The 26,662-nt window shown below is 43.5% G+C and overlaps 1 protein-coding gene across 1 annotated transcript in view; it reads left to right on the top strand.

Annotated features, from left to right (window-relative positions):
• LOC141146729 (aldehyde oxidase-like) overlaps nt 1-26,662 on the top strand; it is a 433,392-nt gene that overhangs the window by 189,731 nt on the left and 216,999 nt on the right. Inside the window, exons 14-15 of the mRNA XM_073633239.1 lie at nt 21,940-22,124; nt 24,125-24,287. Coding sequence (XP_073489340.1) covers nt 21,940-22,124; nt 24,125-24,287 — 348 coding nt within the window. The remainder of the gene's footprint in view (nt 1-21,939; nt 22,125-24,124; nt 24,288-26,662) is intronic.

Here is a 26,662-nt window from a genome sequence, read left to right on the forward strand (position 1 = left end):
AGAGGCATTCGATCCTAAGTCCTCTGGATCACTAAGGATCACATGATCCTTAACCACCTCCTCCCAGCCACGTACAACTCCATGGGTTTCTGGGGACTGCAAATGATCCCTTGAAGACTGCTGCTGATGCTGAGTGTTATCCTCCACCTCCATATTGACACAATCCTCCTTCTCCTCCTCTTCTTCTTCCTGTGTGATCGGCGGGCCTGCAGGAATACTAGTATCTGGATAAAGGGGGCCTTGAGAGGTAAGGAAATCCTCCTCTTCCTCCTGCTGTTCTGCCTCAAGTGCCCTGTCCATTATTCCACGAAGCGTGTGCTACAACAGGAAGACAAGAGAGACAGTATCACTGATGCATGCACTGTCACTGCTCACCATCCTCGTGGCCTCCTCAAATGGTGACAGGACAGTGCATGCATCCTTTATCAGTAGCCACTGGCGTGGCGAAAAAAAGCCAAGCTCCCCTGACCCTGTCCTGGTGCCATACTCACACAGGTACTCATTGATGGTCCTCTGCTGCGTGTGCAGCCGCTGCAGCATTGCCAACGTTGAGTTCCACCTGGTGGGCATGTCACAAATGAGGCGGTTCTTGGGCAGATTCCATTCTCTTTGAATGTCAGCCAGCCGACTGGCATTATATGACCGGCGGAAATGACTTTCCTGGCCTGCCTCAGGAGATCCTGTAAGCCCGGGTACCTGCTCAAGAACCGCTGCACCATCAAATTCAGGACGTGAGCCAAACAGGCAACATGGGTCAAGTGTCCCTGTCGGAGGGCGGAGAGGAGGTTGGTGCCATTGTCGCATACAACCATTCCTTTCCACGGTGTCAACCACCTCTGAGCCTGCCCCTGCAGAGCTGACAGAATCTCTGCCCTGGTATGGCTCCTGTCCCCTAAGCAGACCAACTCAAGTACCGCATGGCATCTTTTTGCCTGAGTGCTTGCGTAGCCCCTTGAACACCTATGGAGCACCGCTGGTTCAGAGGAGAAATCTGCAGAGGAAGAGGCCATAGAGGAAGAAGAAGAGGAGGGGGTGGAGGAGAGAGCTGTTGCAAAATCACCACTAGCATTTTAGAGGTGTGGTGGTGGAACAAGCTCCAACAATACTGAACCCTGTCCAGCATCCTCCCCAGTTGCCAGCAGAGTTACCCAGTGCGCCGTGAAAGAAAGGTAACGTCCCTGTGTGTTGGACCATAAGTCTGCAGAAATATGCACCTTACTGCTGACCGCCCTTTCCAACAAGGCCAAGACATTGCCTTCCACGTTTGGGAACCTGCCACTGAGGTACCGCACATTTCACAAATTCACGAAAGGGGGCAGAGTCTACCAGCTGAAAAGGCAGCAGTTGCAGTGCCAGCAATTTGGCCAAGCAAGCATTCAGACGCAGAGCATGTGGATGGCTGGGACCGAATTTCTTTCGACGGTTTAGCAACTGGGGTAGGGAAATTTGCCTACTAAAATCCAATGTTGGTGTACTGCTAGTAGATTGGCCGCAAGTACTTGGGACACCTATTTCTATACCTTCATTCCTCTCAGTGCAGGTTACTGAAAGGACTGGAGTTATAGTGGGGTTGGAGATCCCAGCTGATGAGGAGCAAGGAGAGGTCCGCCTTGTTCTTTGATGTGGGTCTTTTAAGTGCTGTTGCCAACAGACTGCATGGGAGGTTGTCATATGTCTGGTCAAGCATGTGGTGCCCAAGCAGCTGCTGTTTTGGCCATGCTTGATACGCTTCAGACATATGTTGCAAATAGCAACGGTGCGATCTGCTGTACATGTGTCAAAAAAGGCCCACACCAAAGAACTTTTCAAAATATGTGGGGAGTCAGCAGCGCCCTATACCTACTTAGCTCTGCGGTGTGATACAATAGAGTGGCTGCCCTTAAGCTGCCCCCTGGAGGGCATCCGACCTCATTGGAGGTGTGCCTCCTCCTCCTCTTCCTCCTCTCTTCTATCAGGCACCCAGGTTGAGTCAATTACCTCATCATCCCCTTCCTCCTCGTCACTGGAGCAAACTTGGCAGTATGCTGCAGCTGGAGGAACATGACTGCCAGTTTCTTGACCTTCTTGGGCACCCCCTCTCTCTGGGCTGACGTTACTTCCTTCCTCAACCTGGGTACTATCATTGAAGCCTTCAAATCGTTGCGTTCAAATCCTCCTGCAGCATGTACCCGACACTGTGGTCGAACAGTTCCAGGGACTCCTCCGTGCATGATGGTGGGGCTATTGAAGGAGTGACTGTTGACATGGAGCCGATGGAATAGGCCACTTTGGCAGCTGCATTGGCAGGCAAACTACTCTGAGCATGGGTGACAGAGGATGAGAAGGATGAGAACGGCTTTGTTATCCATTCCACCAACTCTTCTGCATGTTGTGGCTCAATAACACGGCCAACTGCAGGAAAATAGGACATGCGTGCCCCGTGGCCATGTGCTGAGGATGCACTGTGTCCACGACCAGCACTGTCGACTGTAGACACAGAGCCCTCTTGCCCTCTTTTAGTGGCCTGGGAGCATCTGCCTCTCCTTTGTGGCCTTCCGGACATGCTGTAAATTTTGTTTAGCCAAAAAACACTACACTGTATTGTGTACTGTGTACACCACCAGGAAAGTAGTAGCAACTGCACTAGGGGTGCACGGTACTGTGTACACCAACAGAAGTGTAATAGCAACTATGGGTGCACTGTATGTATTGTGTACACCACCAGGAAAGTAGTAGCAACTGCACTAGGGGTGCACGGTACTGTTTACACCAACAGATGTGTAATTAAAACTATGGGTACACTGTATGTATTGTGTACACCACCAGGAAAGTGGTAGCAACTGCACTATGGGTGCACGGTACTGTTTACACCAACAGAAGTGTAATAACAACTATGGGTGCACTGTATATATTGTTTACACCACCAGGAAAGTAGTAGCAACTGCACTGTGGGTGCATGGTACTGTGTACACCAGCAGAAGTATATTAACAACTATGTAAACTATATATAAATTTTATTAACATATAATATGAAAAACATATTAAAACGTTGCATATAAAGTGCAAAAAGCTAGCTAAATCTCTCTCAAAGATCAGGTCATAGACCTCAGAGGCATATCCTTGAATACATGGACATGTCCTTACAGTAAACATAAAAGACAACAAACTTTAGCTCTACATCTTTCACAATTTAATGCTTCTTCAGGAGCTTGTTTATATAGTCTATAAAAGAGAGAAAGAAAAAACATACAAATATGATAAATACAATTAAGATTCAAAGTTTTGGTAGAGAGTCTCAAAAGTTGTGGGAAGTACCATAGAACAATCAATAGGTGGACCTTCAAAACATGCAAAAGGTAAATAGGCTGACATGTGGGGACGTGCCTGGTACAGAAACTGTATAGGATGTAGGGAAGAAAAAATCCACTAGCAAAGAAAAGGCATAACAGCCCAACAGAGGGTAATTAAAGTAAATTGTAAAAAATTGTCTCAAAGCGTGAGAAGGTAGGTAGATGTGATAAGCTACAAACATGTAGATATAAGCCTAACTTATATGAAACAGTTAGGTAATAATTCTGGATGACTGGTAATTGCTCAGTCAAAAGGCGAGCTTTTAGATGGTACAGTTGTGCCTGGTAGTGTATATCGCCACCTCTAAAATGTATATATGTATACATATATGTCACTATAGGTATAGTAATGAGACATAGTTTAAGATAAAGTAATCCAAACAACACACAAATAGAGCAAGTATTATTAGTAGAGTACAAAATCTCACCTCAAAATAGTGGATTTATCTATAAAGCCTTTATATCAAGCATAAACAATGCTCACTTGAAAAGGCTACCAACAGAAAAAGAGGGGAAGATTTAGTTAGGATTTGTATGTAGCGGCATAATGAGTGGAGCATATACCAGGTTAGGGCCATCTATAAATAAAGAGGTATATGTCTGAGTATACAAAGTACATATGAACAGCCCAGCAGAAAAACTACACCAAGCCAAATATGAAAAGATAAGCCTTACCAGAGTGGATGTAGCGGGGGGTTGTAAACAAATCCAACGTCGGAACACCGTCTGGGAGAGATAGCCTGTTAGAACGCTGAATAATCAGCCTTAAATCCACGTCCCAATCAGGTGTGTGGCTTCCACATCACCGCACATCTCCGTAGCGGCCGCACATGCGCAGTAGGCAATAGCAGTTGCAATAGAAGCGTCCGCACGAGAGGGGCACAGTCCTGAAGGTTCCAGGGCTCAGAGCTCCCCCCCCAGTGGGCACTCCAAGATAACAGCATGGAAACGCTGTAAGGCAGATATAGGAAGCCTATAGAGAGGTGTTGGTATGACCAGAGGGAGAGAAGGCCATAGGGGGAGAGTAGCAGACCTGGACCTAGAGCCGCATAAAACATCTCCAGAAAGAGCCGTACATGCAACCAACATCACCAGCACATAGGAGAAGTCCAGGGATTGATGCCATTGGGATCTCCACCACAGGCCTGATACAAAAGCCATAGTCAAAAATAGATAAGTCATGTAGGACCTATGTAAAAAGTAAAAAAATATATATAAATAGCACCCACCTACTTAGGTGTGTGCTAGATTAGATAGGTTTAGAAATAGGCCAAATTACCATTTTACCCTGTGGTGTAAGCTGGTGGGTTTGATTGGCATCAGAGGAATATTACAGTAGAGGAGGGTGTGGCCACCTACACTCTACCTGTGTAGTTTCCTTCATTACTCATGACCTGATCTGGGAAGTGGGAGGAATACAGGAATAGAGTGGCAGGTAGTCTTCTGGAGACCCCTCTGGACCAATCATTAATTTGCTTGGGCAGAGGCGGGACTGCTATAAAAGGTTTGGTCACATGCTTCCGGGGGTTCTTATGGGAATTTGGAGATCCAGAGAGAGAAGGATGTAGATACTGGTACAGCTTTGGTGGTCTCCCCTGCGGAGAGAGAGGAAATATGCAGGTGTAGAAGAGACTGCAGGAGATTTACATGGAGGTCGCTACTACTGACAAATACAAAGACTGGGAGAGGATCATCTGTGAAATTATGGACGATCGCTCGGTAACACAAGTGAGTGTAACCCAGGGGAACAGTGCTTTCAAGAGACTTTAAAGGGGTTAGAGTGCGGGTCCGGAGAAAAAGGAATAGGAGTGGGCCTTAACCACTTGCCGACCGCCTAACGCACATATACGGCGGCAGAATGGCACGGGCAGGCAGAATCACGTACCCGTACGTGATCTGCCTCCCGCGGGCGGGGGGGTCCGATCGGACCCCCCCCCCCGGTGCCAGCGGCAGTCGGCATTTGACTGGGAGCGTCGGGAGGCGAGGGGGAGACCATCCGATCGTGGCCCCCCCCTCGCGATCGCTCCCAGCCAATCGGAATCCTCCCCTGCCTGTGTGTAGTTTCACACAGGCAGAGGATGTGATGTCATCTCTCCTCGGCTCCGCAGTTTCCGTTCTAGCGCCGAGGAGAGAAGACATGTAAGTGCACCAACACACACACACAGTAGAACATGCCAGGCATACTTTACACCCCCGATCCCCCCCCGATCGCCCCCCGATCCCCCCCAATCACCCCCCTCCCCCTGTCACAAACTGACACCAGCAGTATTTTTTTTTTTTTTTTTTCTGATTACTGCATGGTGTCAGTTTGTGACAGTTACAGTGTTAGGGCAGTGAGTATTACCCCCCTTTAGGTTTAGGATACCCCCCTAACCCCCCCTAATAAAGTTTTAACCCCTTGATCACCCCCTGTCACCAGTGTCACTAAGCGATCATTTTTCTGATCGCTGTATTAGTGTCGCTGGTGACGCTAGTTAGGGAGGTAAATATTTAGGTTCGCCGTCAGCGTTTTATAGCGACAGGGACCCCCATATACTATCTAATAAATGTTTTAACCCCTTGATTGCCCCCTAGTTAACCCTTTCACCACTGATCACCGTATAACCGTTACGGGTGACGATGGTTAGTTCGTTTATTTTTTATAGTGTCAGGGCACCCGCCGTTTATTACCGAATAAAGGTTTAGCCCCCTGATCGCCCGGCGGTGATATGCGTCGCCCCAGGCAGCGTCAGATTAGCGCCAGTACCGCTAACACCCACGCACGCAGCATACGCCTCCCTTAGTGGTATAGCATCAGAACGGATCAATATCTGATCCGATCAGATCTATACTAGTGTCCCCAGCAGTTTAGGGTTCCCAAAAACGCAGTGTTAGCGGGATCAGCCCAGATACCCGCTAGCACCTGCGTTTTTTCCCTCTGCCCAGCCCACCCAAGTGCAGTATCGATCGATCACTGTCACTTACAAAACTCTAAACGCATAACTGCAGCGTTCGCAGAGTCAGGCCTGATCCCTGCGATCGCTAACAGTTTTTTTGGTAGCGTTTTGGTGAACTGGCAAGCACCAGCCCCAGGCAGCGTCAGGTTAGCGCCAGTACCGCTAACACCCACGCACGCACCGTACACCTCCCTTAGTGGTATAGTATCTGATCGGATCAATATCTGATCAGATCTATACTAGCGTCCCCAGCAGTTTAGGGTTCCCACAAACGCAGTGTTAGCGGGATCAGCCCAGATACCTGCTAGCACCTGCGTTTTGCCCCTCCGCCCGGCCCAGCCCAGAGCACCCAAGTGCAGTATCGATTGATCACTGTCACTTACAAAACACTAAACGCATAACTGCAGCGTTCGCAAAGTCAGGCCTGATCCCTGCGATCGCTAACAGTTTTTTTTGTAGCGTTTTGGTTAACTGGCAAGCACCAGCGGCCTAGTACACCCCGGTCGTAGTCAAACCAGCACTGCAGTAACACTTGGTGACGTGGCGAGTCCCATAAGTGCAGTTCAAGCTGGTGAGGTGGCAAGCACAAGTAGTGTCCCGCTGCCACCAAAAAGACAAACACAGGCCCGTCGTGCCCATAATGCCCTTCCTGCTGCATTCGCCAATCCTAATTGGGAACCCACCGCTTCTGCAGTGCCCGTACTTCCCCCATTCACATCCCCAACCAAATGCAGTCGGCTGCATGAGAGGCATTTTCTTTATGTCCTCCCGAGTACCCCTACCCAGCGAACCCCCCCAAAAAAGATGTTGTGTCTGCAGCAAGCGCGGATATAGGCGTGACACCCGCTATTATTGTCCCTCCTGTCCTGACAATCCTGGTCTTTGCATTGGTGAATGTTTTGAACGCTACCATTCATTAGTTGAGTATTAGCGTAGGGTACAGCATTGCACAGACTAGGCACACTTTCACAGGGTCTCCCAAGATGCCATCGCATTTTGAGAGACCCGAACCTGGAACCGGTTACAGTTATAAAAGTTAGTTACAAAAAAAAGTGTAAAAAAAAAAAAAAACACATACAAAAATATAAAATAAAAAAAAAATAGTTGTCGTTTTATTGTTCTCTCTCTCTCTATTCTCTCTCTCTTGTTCTGCTCTTTTTTACTGTATTCTATTCTGCAATGTTTTATTGTTATTATGTTTTATCATGTTTGTTTTTCAGGTATGCAATTTTTTATACCTTACCGTTTACTGTGCTTTATTGTTAACCATTTTTTTTGTCTTCAGGTACGCCATTCACGACTTTGAGTGGTTAAAAAAAAAAAAGTTTACAATATATGCCCAACAAGGACCAGCAATGTACTGGTATGTTGCTAGACTTTGAGTGGTTATACCAGAATGATGCCTGCAGGTTTAGGTATCATCTTGGTATCATTCTTTTCAGCCAGCGATCGGCTTTCATGTAAAAGCAATCCTAGCAGCTAATTAGCCTCTAGACTGCTTTTACAAGCAGTGGGAGGGAATGCCCCCCCCCCAACGTCTTCCGTGTTTTTCTCTGGCTCTCCTGTCTCAACAGGGAACCTGAGAATGCAGCCGGTGATTCAGCCAGCTGACCATAGAGCTGATCAGAGACCAGAGTGGCTCCAAACATCTCTATGGCCTAAGAAACCGGAAGCTACGAGCATTTTATGACTTAGATTTCGCCGGATGTAAACAGCGCCATTGGGAAATTGGGAAAGCATTTTATCACACCGATCTTGGTGTGGTCAGATGCTTTGAGGGCAGAGGAGAAATCTAGGGTCTAATAGACCCCAATTTTTGCAAAAAAGAGTACCTGTCACTACCTATTGCTATGATAGGGGATATTTACATTCCCTGAGATAACAATAAAAATGATTTAAAAAAAAAAAATGAAAGGAACAGTTTAAAAATAAGATAAAAAAATAATAATAATAAAGAAAAAAAAAAAAAAGCACCCCTGTCCCCCCTGCTCTCGCGCTAAGGCGAACGCAAGCGTCGGTCTGGCGTCAAATGTAAACAGCAATTGCACCATTGCATGTGAGGTATCACCGCGAACGTCAGATCGAGGGCAGTAATTTTAGCAGTAAACCTCCTCTGTAAATCTAAAGTGGTAACCTGTAAAGGCTTTTAAAGGCTTTTAAAAATGTATTTAGTTTGTCGCCACTGCACGTTTGTGCGCAATTTTAAAGCATGTCATGTTTGGTATCCATGTACTCGGCCTAAGATCATCTTTTTTATTTCATCAAACATTTGGGCAATATAGTGTGTTTTAGTGCATTAAAATTTAAAAAAGTGTGTTTTTTCCCCAAAAAATGCGTTTGAAAAATCGCTGCGCAAATACTGTGTGGAAAAAAAAAAATGAAACACCCACCATTTTAATCTGTAGGGCATTTGCTTTAAAAAAATATATAATGTTTGGGGGTTCAAAGTAATTTTCTTGCAAAAAAAAATTATTTTTTTATGTAATCAAAAAGTGTCAGAGAGGGCTTTGTCTTCAAGTGGTTAGAAGAGTGGGTGATGTGTGACATAAGCTTCTAGATGTTGTGCATAAAATGCCAGGACAGTTCAAAACCCCCCCAAATGACCCAATTTTGGAAAGTAGACACCCCAAGCTATTTGCTGAGAGGCATGTCGAGTCCATGGAATATTTTATATTGTGACACAAGTTGCGGGAAAGAGACAATTTTTTATTTTTTTTATTTTTTTTTGCGCAAAGTTGTCACTAAATGATATATTGCTCAAACATGCCATGGGAATATGTGAAATTACACCCCAAAATACATTCTGTTGCTTCTCCTGAGTACGGGGATACCACATGTGTGAGACTTTTTGGGAGCCTAGCCGCGCACGGGACCCCGAAAACCAAGCACCGCCTTCAGGCTTTCTAAGGCCGTAAATTTTTGATTTCACTCTTCACTGCCTATCACAGTTTCGGAGGCCATGGAATGCCCAGGTGGCAAAAACCCCCCCCAAATGACCCCATTTTGGAAAGTAGACACCCCAAGCTATTTGATGAGAGGTATAGTGAGTATTTTGCAGACCTCACTTTTTGTCACAAAGTTTTGAAAATTGAAAAAAGAAAAAAAAATTTTTTTTTTCTCGTCTTTCTTTATTTTCAAAAACAAATGAGAGCTGCAAAATACTCACCATGCCTCTCAGCAAATAGCTTGGGGTGTCTACTTTCCAAAATGGGGTCATTTGGGGGGGGGTTTGTGCCACCTGGGCATTCCATGGCCTCCGAAACTGTGATAGGTAGTGAAGAGTAAAATCAAAAATGTACGCCCTTAGAAATCCTGAAGGCAGTGATTGGTTTTCGGGGCCCCGTACGCAGCTAGGCTCCCAAAAAGTCCCACACATGTGGTATCCCCGTACTCAGGAGAAGCAGCTAAATGTATTTTGGGGTGCAATTCCACATATGCCCATGGCCTGTGTGAGCAATATATCATTTAGTGACAACTTTGTGCAAAAAAAAAAAAAAAAAAAATTGTCACTTTCCCGCAACTTGTGTCAAAATATAAAACATTCCATGGACTCAACATGCCTCAAAGCAAATAGCTTGGGGTGTCTACTTTCCAAAATGGGGTCATTTGGGGGGGTTTTATGCCATCTGGGCATTTTATGGCCTTCAAAACTGTGATAGGTAGTGAGGAGTAAAATCAAAAATGTACGCCCTTAGAAATCCTGAAGGCAGTGATTGGTTTTCGGGGCCCCGTACGCGGCTAGGCTCCCAAAAAGTCCCACACATGTGGTATCCCCATACTCAGGAGAAGCAGCTAAATGTATTTTGGGGTGCAATTCCACATATGCCCATGGCCTGTGTGAGCAATATATCATTTAGTGACAACTTTTTGTAATTTTTTTTTTTTTTTGTCATTATTCAATCACTTGGGACAAAAAAAATGAATATTCAATGGGCTCAACATGCCTCTCAGCAAATTCCTTGGGGTGTCTACTTTCCAAAATGGGGTCATTTGTGGGGGTTTTGTACTGCCCTGTCATTTTAGCACCTCAAGAAACGACATAGGCAGTCATAAATTAAAGGCTGTGTAAATTCCAGAAAATGTACCCTAGTTTGTAGGCGCTAAAACTTTTGCGCACACCAATAAATATACACTTATTGACATTTTTTCTACCAAAGACATGTGGCCGAATACATTTTGGCCTAAATGTATGACTAAAATTGAGTTTATTGGATTTTTTTTAGAACAAAAAGTAGAAAATATCATTTTTTTTCAAAATTTTCGGTCTTTTTCCGTGTATAGCGCAAAAAATAAAAACGGCAGAGGTGATCAAATACCATCAAAAGAAAGCTCTATTTGTGGGAAGAAAAGGACGCAAATTTCGTTTGGGTACAGCATTGCATGACCGCGCAATTAGCAGTTAAAGCGACACAGTGCCGAATTGTAAAAAGTGCTCTGGTCAGGAAGGGGGTAAAACCTTCCGGGGCTGAAGTGGTTAAAGAACTAACACCCTGGAAGAATCCAAAAAGTCACCTCTCCGGACTTTATTCAGAGTATCGTCCTTAGAGTTAAATTGGAAGTGCTGTGCAGTCAGGAAATAGTGGCTAACAGGAGGAAGGAAAGATGCATTACACATTATGGAACCAGTGCAAGATGAAAGTTCTCCACCAATGCCTAACATATTCTGGATTGAGTCTTGTGATAGCAATGGAATGCCAGAAGTTGAATAAAGTTCATAAAGTGTAATGTTCATGGACTGTCTGTCGTGTCATATCTGTGAGGGATAGGGGGGTAACGGGAACACACTTCAGGGAAGAACGAACTACCCAGCAGCTCCTACGGGGGTAGTGCGCTTCATATATAAAAACAATGGACATTAATTTGTAAGTATAACTGCAAAAACTTTTAATGTGTGACAACAATTAGGCAGGGGGTGGCAAATAGATATAAACAGAAAATATACTAAATATGTTTAGTATATATATATATATATATATATATATATATATATATATATATATATATATATATATATAATATATAAAATAAATATATAAAGAGACAAAACCACATCATTGTATAGTAGAGTATATAAGAGTAGGCAGTAAGAAACACAGCAACATGAAAGAGGGAGGGAAAGGGACCCGGAGACACTACAGCAAGAGGCAGGAAGATATATTGAAATATATAACCAGTAATAAAATTTGTTCTAAGAGAAGGTAGTTTGACCAAAAACTGGTATATTAAAGGAAAGATTTGTAAGATTGTACTTCATTAATGCCTGGCCAACGTGTGGCATTAAGTCGGTCTCTCCATTTTGCCTCATGCTGGAGTATCTTCCCATCCCATTCCCTTCCCTTGGGTCCTGTGGAATCACTGCCAAAGCAATAAAGTTGGCAACAGAGGTATCGAATCTATGACAAAGATCATGATGTCTACATATGGGACATTGCACAGGGTGCAATGTCCACAAGTATAGATTCCAAATTCCTTGGTAGTATGGCTGTGAGAAGAGACAAAGTGACTTTTGGTCAGTTTGTCACGCAGCGAGACCTCTCTTTTGAAAACGATCTCTGGGTGGTCACTGACATATTTATTCAAAATGGGGTCCTCATGTAAGATGTGCCAATGTTTATTCAGCACATTTATTAATTGATATTGTTGGTATGAATATTGTGTAATAAACTTAACCGTAGAGTGGTCTTCTGACTTGGTTTTATTTTTATACAGCAATGTATTTCTAGGTTGTTCATAGGCTTTATTGAAAGCTTTACGTAGGAGCGATTTTGAGTATCTCTGTTGGAGGAGTCATTCCCTTAAGCGGTCCGCATGGTATCTGAAATCACTGTCACGAGTACAATTCCTTCTGAGACGAATATATTGTGCGTAGGGAATGCTACGCACAAGTGTAGGGGGATGGGTACCGGATGCGTGCAAGATCATGTTGCCAACTGTTTCCTTGCGGTGCAGCGTGGTAGCCAAACAATTATCATGATCTTTGAAAATCACAAGGTCAAGGAATGAGATTTTTTGTGGATCACTCTTAACTGTAAATCTTAAATTGTAGGTGTTATTGTTCAAATGGTCAACAAAGGTATCAAAGGTATGCTGTGAACCTACCCAAATAGCAAATATATCATTGATATATCTTAGCCACACCAGTACATGACTGGTGTGGCTGCTGAGTTCGTGGAGAAAATATTGCGCTCCCACCCCCCCAGGTACAGGTTTGCCCATGGCCACGCCCTGCACCTGGAGGTAGTGGGAGCCATTGAATTTAAACCAGTTGTGTGTCAAAATGAAAAAAAGTAGTTTTAACAGAAACTCATTAAAGGGCCACAGATGGTGATCTTCCTCCCCGAGGAAGGTGCGTACCATCCCGACACCCTGCTCGTGCGGAATGCTGGAGTACAAAGCTTCCACATCCAAAGTAATGAGCAGGGCATCGGGAGGGACCGCAACCCCCTTAATATGTTTATTGAGGTCTAGTGTGTCATGGACATAGGATAGCAATCGTATGACGTGGGGGGTCAAGAAAAAATCTGCTGGCATTTTCAGTCAGTGAGCCTATCCCGGAAACTATGGGCTAACCTGGGGGAGCATGCATATTCTTGTGTAACTTAGGGAGTGCATAAAATGTAGCAGTGCGCAGGAATTTGGTATCGAGGTATGCATGGGTGTCCTGGTCAATCAGACCCGTGTGATAGGCATCTCCTATGAGTAAGTTGTATTCATTAATATATCGATTAGTAGAACTAGCTGCAATTCGTTGATACCAGGACGATTGCTAAGGAAACCCATGCACATCTGAATGTACTGCTGGTCAGTCATTAATACAATATTGCCCCCCTTGTCCGCTTGTTTAACAACTAGATCAGGATGGTTGCGTAGTCTAGAAAGAGATTGCAATTGATCGGGCGGTAAGTTCTGGGGCATAGGGTCCAGTATGAGTTGTCTCATATCCCCTATGGTGGCCATAAGAAGGGCCCACACATGGGGATTGCTAGTCAAATCAGGGAATTTCTTGGACTTAGGTTTGAATTTCTTTATTGGTATTGGCTCTAAAAGTGGTAAACGTCCATTCGTCTCATTAATAGGATGTCCAGGTTCAGAAGAATCATTCTCATCTAATAAAAGGATAAGGTCTCTAAGGGCTCTGAATTCATCCATAGTGAAGTGTTTAATGTTCTCGGAGAGTTCTCTATCTTGTTTGGAACGTATACGTTCATGATCAAAAAGAAATTTATAGGTTAGATTTTTACAGAAAAGATAGAGATCTTTAATAGTGTCATATTTATCCAACTGAAGTGTGGGACAAAAACTAAATCCATCTTTCAAGAGATCAACATCTGTTTGAGAAAAGGAATATGGGGTGAGATTGATAACATCCAGTTCTACGTGTGGGAGGTCTGTGTTGGGGGTAGGGGAAAATTTGTGGGTAGTACCACTGTAGATGCTAAATGAGAATCCAAAGTGCTCTGTTTAGTGGGGATCAGCAGAGGTGCCGTAGAATTGGATAAAAGTGGTGACATGCTCGTGAGAGGACGTGTGGATATGGTGGCGGTGCTAGGGCCACCACCATGGTTAGGATTCACATTAGGTCCAGGTGAGTTTTGTAGCAAATTAAGTGCTTGTGTCGCTAATGGACCTAGATGAGTAAGTGTATGGGTACCAGCAGAGGCATCCAAATGAGAAACCATATGTGGTTGTTGAAAATGTGATTTGGGCACGAGTGGATAGTGTTTGTTGGCCTCGTCAGGGCATTTTTTAGGATGAGGGGTAAATGGTTGATTACCATTCAGTCCTCTTTTCCGTGTACCTAAATTAGAGTTAGAACGTGAATTGGTAAATTGGGAGGGTGTCCATTTTTGCCTTATTAATAATACAGATGTCTAATTGAAAAAGTAAAAAAAATGTCTCAGATTCCCTACGAATTTGAGAGCGAAAAGCCAATAAGCCTGATGCCACACTAGGTCACTTTTCTAGGGAGGAGGACTGAATCCAACTCATCCCTCTCTTCTTCCTCTATGCGGCCCACTCCCTCCCAATTTACCAATTCACGCTCTAACTCTAATTTATGTACTCCCGAAGTTTCACAAGAATATACATGCTCCCCCAGGTCGGCCCATAGTTTCCGGGATAGGCTCACTGACTGAAAATGCCAGCAGACCTATCGATTTTTTCTTGACCCCCCATGAAATACGATTGCCATCCTATGTCCATGACACACTAGACTTCCTTAAACATATTGAGGGGGTTGCGGTCCCTCCCGACGCCCTGCTCGTGACTTTGGATGTGGAGGCTTTGTACTACAGCATTCCTCACAAGCAGGGTGTCGGGATGGTACGCACCATCCTCAGGGAGGAAGATCACCATCTGTGGCCCTTTAATGAGTTTCTGTTAATACTACTTTTTTTCATTTTGACACACAACTGGTTTACATTCAATGGCTCCCACTACCTCCAGGTGCAGGGCGTTTCCATGGGCACCTGCTGTGCCCTGGCCTACGCCAACCTGTACCTAGGGGGGTGGAAGCATGATATTTTCTCTAATATAGAACTCATGTACTGGTGTGAATCAGTAAAAGTGTGGTGCTGCGCTAATCCTTAAAAACATATACGAGTATGTGATAAATCTCAGTAAAATACCAGTGTAAGTGTATCACAATCTATGTAGTGGTTCTGATGTGTTAATCATAAGATACGTGGTAAACCAACATATGATAAAAAGCCATGTGCAAAATAATCATAAATAAATAAGACAACAGTACCTGGCTAAAGAATATATATGTACATAGCGCAGCCAGGCACACAGCAAACAAGCGTAAATTGAAATTGGCTGGTGCTCATGAACAAAATAAGAGTGACAGTTTAACTGGAACCATGTGATATTAAGCAAACAAAGTCCACAAATCAACGTGCATGGAAAGTGATCCACTTAAAACTAATTGTAAAGTCCGCAAAAAATGTGTATAAACAGTGATCCACTTGGAGCTGATTAAAGTTTGTTCATGAGCACCAGTCACTTTCAATTTACGCTTGTTTGCTGTGTGCCTGGCTGCACTATGTACATATATATTCTTTAGCCAGGTACTGTTGTCTTATTTTTTTATGATTATTTTGCACATGGCTTTTTATCATATGTTGGTTTACCACGTATCTTATGATTAACACGTCAGAACCACTACATAGATTGTGATACACTTACACTGGTATTTTACTGAGATTTTTCACATACTCGCATATGTTTTTAAGGATTAGCGCAGCACCACACTTTTACTGATTTATCCAACATATAGGGGCAGGTTGTACCCCATCCGGTGCAGGCGGCTTTTCCCAGTTTTTCACTCTCTTTATTTTCCCTCCTTTCCCCGTATATGGTAGCGCAGGAATACTCTTTATCTGCATGTACTGGTGTGGCTAAGATATATCGACGATATATTTCCTATTTGGGTAGGTTCACAGCATACCTTGGATACCTTTGTTGACCATTTGAACAATAACACCTACCTTTTTTAAATTTACAGTTAAGAGTGATCCACAAAAAATCTCATTCCTTGACTTTGTAATTTTCAAAGATCATGATAATTGTTTGGCTACCACGCTGTACCGTGATGAAACAGCTGGCAACATGATCTTGCATGCGTCCAGTGCCCATCCCCCTACACTTGTGCGTAGCATTCCCTACGCACAATATATTCGACTCAGAAGGAATTGTACTCGTGACAGTGATTTCAGATACCATGCGGACCGCTTAAGGGAACGACTCCTCCAACGGGGATACTCAAAATCGCTCCTACGTAAAGCTTTCAATAAACCCTATGCACAACCTTGAAATACATTGCTGTATAAAAATAAAACCAAGTCAGAAGACCACTCTGCGGTTAAGTTTATTACACAATATTCATACCAACAATATCAATTAAGAAATGTGCTGAATAAACATTGGCACATCTTACATGAGGACCCCATTTTGAATAAATATGTCAATGACCACCCAGAGATCATTTTCAAAAGAGCAGTCTTGCTGTGTGACAAATTGACCAAAAGTCACTTTGTCCCTTCTCACGGCCATACTACCAAGGAATTTGGAATCTATACCTGTGGACATTGTCCCCTGTGTCCTTGGATTTCTACTGGCCGTAGATTTAGACTAACCAATGGGGAGCTCTTTTACCCACACTTTCGGGCTGATTGTAACACCCAGAGGGTGGTCTATCTAATGACGTGCAAATGTGGGGTCTTTTATATTGGCAAAACAATTCGCCAATTATGACAAAGAATCAATGACCATATTTACTCCTCTGCCAATGGCAGGATGCTTAGTCCCATAAGTAGACATCTTAATCTTTGTCATAGATTTGATACCTCTGTTGCCACCTTTATTGCTTTGGCAGTGATTCCACAGGACCCAAGAGGAGGGGATTGAGATAGGAAGACACTCCAGCATGAGTCAAAATGCATAGTGTACCTTAATGGCACACGTTGGCCAGGCATTAATGAAGAACAATCTTACAAATCTTTCCTTTAATATACCGGTTTTTGGTCAAACTACCTTCTCTTAGAACAAATTTTATTACTGGTTATATATTTCAATATATCTTCCTACCTCTTGCTGTAGTGTCTCCGGGTCCCTTTCCCTCCCTCTTTCATGTTGCTGTGTTTCTTACTGCCTACTCTTATATACTCTACCATACAATGATGTGGTTTTGTCTCTTTAGTATATTTTCTGTTTATATCTGTTTGCCACCCCCTGCCTAATTGTTGTCACACGTGAAAAGTTTTTGCAATTATACTTACAAATCAATGTCCATTGTTTCTACATATATTTTTTACTTTTCCATAGGTTCTACATGACTTATCTATTTTTGACTATGGCTTTTGTTTTCCCACTGGCATCAATCCCTGGACTTCTCCTATGTGCTGGTGATGTTGGTTGCATGTGCGGCCGGGTAGCCGCATTGTGTCTCTTTCTGGAGACATTTTATGCGGCTCTAGGTCCAGGTCTGCTACTCTCCCCCTATGGCCTTCTCTCCCTCTAGTCATACCAACACCTCTCTGTAGGCTTCCTATATCTGCCTTACAGCGTTTCCATGCTGTTATCTTGGAGTGCCCACTGACGGGGAACTTTGAGCCCTGGAACCTTCAGGACTGTGCCCCTCTTGTGCGGCTGCGTTTATTGCAGCCGCTATTGCATACTGCGCATGCGTGGCCACTACGGAGATGCGCGCGCAGCTCTGCCCGGCCGAGTCAGGTGATGTGGAAGCCACACACCTGATTGGGACGTGCATTTAAGGCTGATTATTCAGCCTTCTAACAGGCTATCTCTCCCAGACGGCGTTCCGCCGTTGGATTTGTTTACAACCCCCTGCTACATCCACTCTGGTAAGGCTTATCTTTTCATATTTGGCTTGGTGTAGTTTTTCTGCTGGGCTGTACATATGTACTTTGTATACTCAGACATATACCTCTTTCTTTATAGATGGCCCTAACCTGGTATATGGTCCACTCATTATGCCGCTACATACAAATCCTAACTAAATCTTCCCCTCTTTTTGCTGTTGGTAGCCTTTTCAAGTGAGCATTGTTTATGCTTGATATAAAGGCTTTATAGATAAATCCACTATTTTGAGGTGAGATTTTGTACTCTACTAATAATACTTGCTCTATTTGTGTGTTGTTTGGATTACTTTATCTTAAACTATGCCTCATTACTATACCTATAGTGACATATATGTATACATATATACATTTTAGAGGTGGCAATATACACTACCAGGCACAACTGTACCATCTAAAAGCTCGTCTTTTGACTGAGCAATTACCAGCCATCCAGAATTATTACCTAACTGTTTCATATAAGGTAGGCTTATATCTACATGTTTGTAGCTTATCACATCTACCTACCTTCTCACGTTTTGAGACAATTTTTACAATTTACTTTAAATACCCTCTGTTGGGCTGTTATGCCTTTTCTTTGTTAGTGGATTTTTTTCTTCCTTACATCCTATACAGTTTCTGTACCAGGCACATCCCCACATGTCAGCCTATTTACCTTTTGCATGTTTTGAGGTCCACCTATTGATTGTTCTATGGTACTTCCCACAAACTTTTGAGACTCTCTACCAAAACTTTGAATCTTAATTGTATTTTTCGTATTTGTATGTTTTTTCTTTCTCTCTTTTATAGACTATATAAACAAGCTCCTGAAGAAGCATTCAATTGTGAAACATGTGGAACTAAAGTTTGTTGTCTTTTATCTTTACTGAAAGGACATGTCTGTGTATTCAAGGACATGCCTCTGAGGTCTATGACCTTTTTTAGAGAGATTTAGCTAGCTTTTTGCACTGTTTATGCAATTTTTTAATATGTCTTTCGTATTATATGTTAATAAAATTTATATATAATTTTATAATTGGTGCCTATAAAGTCCATTTTTCGTTGCTTTTTCATTTAAATAAATTGACCTATAGGATGTGGCACTGCACTGCCTAATAAATTCCCACAGTTCCATCCTGTGATGGAATTTGGCACTTTTTCGATCTTGTATGGACCACCAAAAAAGTATGAGCAACTGCACTATATATACGAGAGTCGTGTATATATATATATATATATATATATATATATATATATATATATATATATATATATATTAAATACACTGCAGCTAACTGAATCGCCTGCCAGAAGTATATTAGAAACAGTACACCAGGAACAGCCTGCAGTGAGATATAGCTAAACTGTATGCAGTGGATATATATATATATATATATATATATATATATATATATATATATATATATATATATACACGAGACTGACTGTGTATATATATTATATACACTGCAGCTAACTGAATCACCTGCCTGCCTGAAGTACAGGAACAGACTGCAGTGAGATTGAGCTAAACTGGATACAGTGGATATATATATATATGAGACTGACTGTGTATACAGTATATATATATTAAATACACTGCAGCTAACTGAATCACCTGCCTGATGTATATTAGAAACAGTACACCAGGAATGGACTGCAGTCAGATCTAGCTAAACTGGATACAGTGGATATATATATATATATATATAGATACAGTTAGTCTCGTATATATATATATATAATAATCTGCCTGCCTGCCTGCTCAATCTAAATGACACGCTGTCTTCGTCCACACCAGCAATGACACACTACACGAGGCCGACGTTCAGGCGGCCTAATATAGTGTGGGGCATGGACTTAGTCCCCTTGAGCCATGATTGGCAAAAGGCACCCTGCCTTTGGCCAATTATGGCTCTCTTAGCTGAGGGCGCTGTGATTGGCCAAAGCATGCAGGTCATGGTGCATGCTCTGGCCAGTCATCATACAGCAATGCACTGCGCTCCCACATTTGGCGCAAACCGCCCATAATGTTCGGTTTTCGGCAAACAGCCAATGTTCGGATCGAGCTCATGTTCGACCTGAACAGAAAGCTCATCCCTAATCAGCAGATATATTGGGGACAGTAAAAGAAGGGGAGGAGCAGAGAAAACAGGATCAAACAGCCTTTTTACACAATGTAGAGGATTAACCCCTTAGGTTCCACAGTGAGTATAACAGGCATGCTTTACTGCATAAACAGACTGATTTTACTGTTGTGCTGTAGTAAAAATTTATGTTTGGGCCTTGCAAAGGCCTGAGGGTGAACATTTGATTTTAGACCTGGTCTATCCCTCCAAGTGAAGAGCAAACAAGGTTTACGGGCTTGTTCCACCTGTGCTAGGATAGCTGGCGTGGGAGACTTTGTGCTGGCATACTAGGGCACTATAGTGCCTGGAAAAAACTCTGCACCTGTGCTGAGAGTAAAAACTTTGCAGCAAGCATGCCAACAGATATAAATTGGTCAATTTGGTACAAAAGTGCTGCACATACACTGTATAAAATATAGTGCAAATATAATCCACAAAGAACGCAAATAAATTAAATTTTATATATAATATATATATATATGTGTGTGTGTGTGTGTATATATATGTATATATGTATATATGTATGTGTGTGTCCAGTGAAAAAAAGTCTATAACTATATACGTAGTAAAGTGCCAAGTGTGAAGTGGTGAAACTTCATATAAATTCATGCACCAAAGTGTACCTCCATCAACCACTAGATGGCTCTTGCTTACCAAAAAACTTTGACCCCCTATTACAGAGCAGTCAAAACCAGCTTGTTATATGTCAAGACTTCCACCACAAAGCTGGCCAGAAGCTCAACTTCAGGTCAGAATTCATGGATCGCCCTCTGGTGTGCTATAATTAAAAGAAAACCAGGGCAACCGCATAGTGTAAAACTGATAGAAAAAACGCTTCTCATTGATTTAAACCAAGTGTCATAGTTAAATAGACAGTAAAAACACATCGCAGCTAGTCCCAATAGTGGGGCAGGCCGCTTCCAGATTCACAGAGCACATGCGCGTAGCATAAGGGGTTGCAGGTGTCACAATCGCAACCCCGCCCCTAGCTCCAGGGGGGCCCTGCAGCCTCCCTGTCATATTATCATATCCTCCACAAAGTCCAAAGTGTCTATGCTGTGTGCTGCAACATGGAATGGTAACCGAGCTCAACGAGTTAAGAGGAGAAGAGTGCCGTCCTGTAGCCACGATGGGATGGATGTTACTGGTGAGGTAAGACACCGCTCAGTGTTTCCTAGTCACCAACTGGGATTCTTTGTACCCCCCCCCACCTGGAGATGTCTGCTTACCCTACTTTCCTGACAACTGGGGAAAAGACACACACCTCTGGAAGGTGACCTTCCCTCAACACCTGCCAACACTGACAAAGAAATTGCTAAAACAAATGCCTTAACACCTCCTGAGGGGCCCCGAGGGGCTGCAGGCTCCAGATTTTGTGTCACATGGCTTTGCCCCCCCAAGATCTAAGTTGCCCCCCCAAGCCCCCTGACCACCCCCTCCACCCTGGGTGCTATGCCCGCTGCTGAGATCCTTTCCCATTACGGCACTCTATATTGCTCCTCCTGCGCAGGGCTGAAATCATATTCCTTTACAACACAGCCAGTCAGCCACGATCTTCACAGGGTGTATTTGCCTACTGCATCTACACTGCCATTACGATCAGAGAATTTCACAGGTCAGAACAGCAACATAAAAGCCAGATACACCCTGTGAAAGCTGACAGACTATGCATAAAGGAATGTGATTCCAGCCCTGTGTAGTGTGGGGGGGGGGAGCTGTATACAGTGCTGGGATGAGAAAGGAGCTTTGCCGAGTGACCCGCCAGGGATCCCTGTCCTCTGATTCTCCAGCGGTGATCCCTGTCCTCTGATTCTTCAGCTGTGATCCTTGTCCTCTGATGTAAGGAGGAACTCTGGGAACTCAAAACTCTTAAGCCACTTTGAGTATCGTGGCTTGTGGTAGGTGTATCCGCACGAACAGTGGAAGTGGTGGGTGGTAGTGGGGGGGGGGCGGGTCAACTTTTGCATTGGGGCCCACAAGCTTCAAGCTACGCCTCTGACAGAGCATGATGATGTCACGATCTTGGGCTCCTCCCTACATGTTTCGCTACAAATAGCATCTTCTGTTATTCCAGTTTCAATAACAATGGCCTATCATGAGGGGAGTTAAACTACATATCTGAAAATATATAGCATGAATTCGTATGTAAGCAAATGGTCCTATGCTAATTTTGGTCTTTTGTCTGCAGTGGGAGATTGTATCCGCCTTCAGACAAGCACAAAGAAAAGTAAACTCCGCAGCCATAGTAGTGGCAGGAATGCAAGTTCTTTTTCAAGAGAAGTCAGATGTCATTGAAGATATAAATCTTTACTTTGGAAGTGTCAGTAAATGTACAATACAGGCAAAGAAGACTAGAGAGGCACTAATTGGAAGGTTTGTATTACTGAATACTGCTTGTTAAGCCTATGATGCTGCACAGGGGCCTTGATGAAGAAGGTCCACTGAAGTGGAGTGCAGGGGGACACTCCACAGAGGAAGTGGACTGCAAAGACCAGAACCCACTAACTCTAGGGTTTCATGAGCAATTAAATATCTCTGCTACTGGCAGGTTTAACAATTTGTTGGCAGCCACCTCATGTACAACAAACTGAAGTCAATATGCTGCTAAAGGCACAATCCTCAAGTGGGCAATTGGTTGATGTTTCATAATACAGCTATATCCAAAAATCTAATTATTAAATAAGTTTAATTTCCACCAATGTTTAATATTGATTTAGACCGCATGCTGTCAGTAGTGCAGTGGATGGTTTCAGTAGAGCAGTAGACGGTGTCAGTAGGACAGAGAACGATGTCAGTAGAGCAGTGGATGGTGTCAGTAGGGCAGAGGGCAATGTCAGTAGAGCAGTAGATGTTATCAGTAGGGCAGAGAACAATTTCAGTAGAGCAGTGGATGTGTCAGTAGGGCAGTGGACCATTTCAGTAGAGTAGTGGATGGTGTCAGTAGGACAGTGCATGGTGTCCGTAGGGCAGTGGATGGTGTCGGTAGTTTTTATTTTTTATTCATTTTTACAATTTTTTTATTCTTTTAGAAATCCTGTTGGGGACCTTTGGCCAAAGAGAGCACATGGGAAGGGGGGAGGGGGAGGGGAAAAGAGGAAGAAGGACAGGAGAGGCAGCGGAGGAGGCATTTACTGGAACCAATCCTCTGGATTTTCCTCCTGCAGTAGATGAATACCGGTGGAAGGGAGAGGAGGAGAAGCTGTTTTTCAGTTGCTTTAGGAGGAAAATACAGGGGTTTAACGGAAGACCGGTATATAAAAAATCTGAATTCCCAACAAATTACTGGAGTTTCAGATTTTACGCCCCCCCCCCCCCCCCCCCCACCCTGGTGCCCTAAGCAGCCTTATGCTGACTGCTGACTGTCCTCTGCCCCCTTCACATCACCCCCCCCACAGTAGTGTCCTCTGACCCACCATAGCAGTGTCCTCTACTGACCCCCCCCCATACCAGTGTCCTCTGCCACCCCTTCCCTCCCATACCAGTGTCCGTTCTCCCCTCCCCATACCAGTGTCCTCTGCTCCTTTCACAACACCTCCCACACAAGCATAGGAAGTGTCCTATTTGTGTACACAGAGGAGAGAGCAGAAGGCAGCACAGCTCAGGATGGAGGACGGGAGCTGCCTGAGTTAACTTTTCGTAATAACAAGTAGGGGATTGATTGCTAGGACCGCCCTGTGTCCTAGCAACCAATCATCTGCCTGTTAACTTGAAAAGTTAACTTTGCCAGCTTCCGCCACCCGTCCTGAGCTGTGCTGCCTTCCGATCTCCGCGATGCCATGAGAAGGAGAGCGGCGGCCAGGAGCACCAGGGAGGACCGACACCCAATGGCAGGGGTTGGCAAAGCAGGGACCTGTTCGTAATCTACCTGTCACCTGGCCGCAGTTGACAGGTAGATCGTAATCGACAGGTTGCTGGCCCCCTGAATTTAGACCATATCTATCATTAATGATAGGTATGGTCAAAACTAATGTTTATTTTCTTTTTCCTTGATAAACATTTTACTTTTTTATTTTATGGCTTATTTTTCTGATACTTCTTTTTGATTATGGAATTCATATTGGCTGTACATGGTCATATTTTATGTGATATTGCACTATACAGTTATACATTGGATCCTGCCTTTAATTACACGATCTCCAGCTTTGAAACAACAACCTTGTCCCTCAACCCCTTAACCCATTTTAATATCAGTATCTCAAATGTGTAACATTTGTAAGCGATGACATACTTTTAAATAATAAAATAACTAGCAAACACAATGGACCACAAATTACCTAACTAAATTGTGAGAGTGCAATATGACATGCACATAAACATAGCAATTCTTAGTGATTAATGATGGTGACACCAATTGTACCTACTGTTCTGTCCAGGCCGTGGAATGAGGAGACATTGGGTGAAGCTTGCAGGCTGGTTCTGGATGAGATTTCTCTTGATCCTGCAGCTCCTGGCGGAAAGGTGGAATTTAGGAGAACACTGACTGTTAGTTTTCTCTTCAAGTTTTATCTGGAGGTGCTATATACTCTAAGATCAGAGGTAAGTACTGTAGCTTAATTATACACATCTTATGTTATTTTCAATCTTATTCCAATAAAAAGTACCCTTTTAACATGAAATATGGATTCCCGGTGTCTTCCCACCAAACCCTATTAAAACTACAGGATACAGTAGTGACATAGATGTCAGAGAGAGCAACTATTGAGCACAATAGGGGACACAGGAAACTGACATTCAGAGGAAATTGTTCCAGGGTATTGTTCTGACTAGGAGCGGTGTTACCAACAGCTTTTTTGTAAGTACTTATGTAGGTAACTTTGTTTATATGACGCAGTCGGTAAAAAAAAAAACCCCAAAAAACAGATATTTGTGGTATTTAGGATATTGTGTGCAAGTTATAGCGCCAGTAGGGTAGAGCAAGATTTCATTAGGGCAGAGGACAATGTCAGTAGAACAGTGGATGACGTCAGTAGGGCAGTGGATAGTGTCAGTAGGGCAGTGGATGGTGTCAGTAGGGCAGTGGATGGTGTCAGTAGGGCAGTGGATGGTGTCAGTAGGGCAGTGGATGGTGTCAATAGGGCAGTGGATGGTGTCAGTAGGGCAGAGGATGGTGTCAGTAGAGCAGTAGATGGTGTCAGCAGGGCAGAGGACTATTTCAGTAGAGGCAACTTTGTTTAAATGGCATAGTCTGTAAAAAAGCAAAAAAAAAAAAAAAAAAAGAAGGTATTTGTGGTATTCAGGAAATTGTGTGGAAGTTATGGCGTCAGTAGGGCAGAGGAAGATTTCAGTAGAGAAGTGGATGGTGTCAGTAGGTAAGAGGATGATGTCAGTAGAGCCGTGGATGGTGTTAGTAGGGAAGAGGACGATATCAGTAGAACAGTAGATGGCGTCAGTAGGGCAGAGGGCGATTTCAGTGGAGGCAACTTTGTATTTGTGGTATTCAGGATATTGTGTGGAGGTTACTGAAACTAAAATACTTATTGTTAGTACAGGCAATAACATGCAAAAAAGAGCTGATTTTATACAAGAATTTAAACATTCACTTTTTATTAAAAATGTATGCAGGCCTGGCTATGAAAGAAGTTTATTTGCCTACTGATTTAGGCTTAAATTCTTTAAGCCTGATATCTCAGATGTCATATGAAAGAGGTAAACTGTGATGTAAGGGGGTCAGGCCTAAAGCTGTGTAAGGGGGCCCCAAAACTTTTGATGGCTGTCCTGTTCCCCACACATTGCACCAACGTTCAGTATACCGCTGCAGGCTTGGATCATAGCTGGAGATGAAGCTGTCTCCTGCAAACTTCAGCCAAACCGAGAAGAGGAGGTATCCAGCCAATGAGGTGCCATGTTGCATGCAACATCACTTCTTCCCAGCTTCCCAGTCAGTCTCCACATGGAGCTAATGTTGGCAAGGCTTTTTTTTTTTTGGGGGGGGGGGGGATAGTGCAAATAGCTTGCCTTGCCTAGGGGGCAAAAGCACTGGCCCTGCACATGGCACCTGAAGTCTGACAGTTGACACCATGCAAATTGCCTGATTTCACATTCAGGTTCCGAATTCCTGAATGTGCATAACATTGTCAAACACAACTTTTATTTAAAAGTTATATAAACTATTATTAGCAGTTCTAGAGTTGGATGACAATATAAGGTCAGGAAAACATTAAAAGAGTTGTGTAGAACCTTTGAACCCTGAGGCTCAAGCCAAAGTGTTAGGCTTAAAGTATGTAAAGCTGCAATACAAGTTCACATAAAAAAAATTTAAAAATCACCCCAGTCCCCTCAATAGCTTCAGGTGTTTTCAGTTTTTGTTTGAAAGGGAAGGGAATGGTTGGAAACATACAGTACATACTTGATGTGATGAGTATAAGAAATAAGTATACACACTTAGGAGTTACTTAAAACAGAAATCCACTCCAGAAAAAGACTTTATGTACATGGACCCATCACCCCCCCCCCCCCCCCCCCCCACAGGTATTTTTCTGTATTTTCCCTGCAGCTCTTCGCCAGTTGCCATTTTCACTTCGGCAAAAATTACATATTCTGCTCCCAATGCCATCTGGGATAGCCCCATCACGTAATCCAAGAGGCTGCGAGAGCTCATTCAGAGAGTGCCGGTGGGGTGGAGTTGCATTGCTCCATCAGGGGCCGTGCTGCATAATTCCAGTAGAAGCAGCTGGCTGAAGAGACCAATATGGGGGGCACGGAACATAGGCTTTGACGCCTGAACAGCAGATCATTGCAGGACAACTCTTGGTCCACTGGGCAGGTGAGTATGTTTTTAGAAGGAAACCCAGCATAACAAGAAAGTAAGTTCCTCTTGCTACTATACAGTTACAATATTGCAATATTGTAAATGGCATTTCAATATTTGATACATACAAAGTAAAATGCTTATGTACATATCTTTACTCCTT

This window comes from Aquarana catesbeiana, linkage group LG06 (assembly GCF_042186555.1).
Source record: "Aquarana catesbeiana isolate 2022-GZ linkage group LG06, ASM4218655v1, whole genome shotgun sequence".
Taxonomy (NCBI): Eukaryota; Metazoa; Chordata; class Amphibia; order Anura; family Ranidae; genus Aquarana; species Aquarana catesbeiana.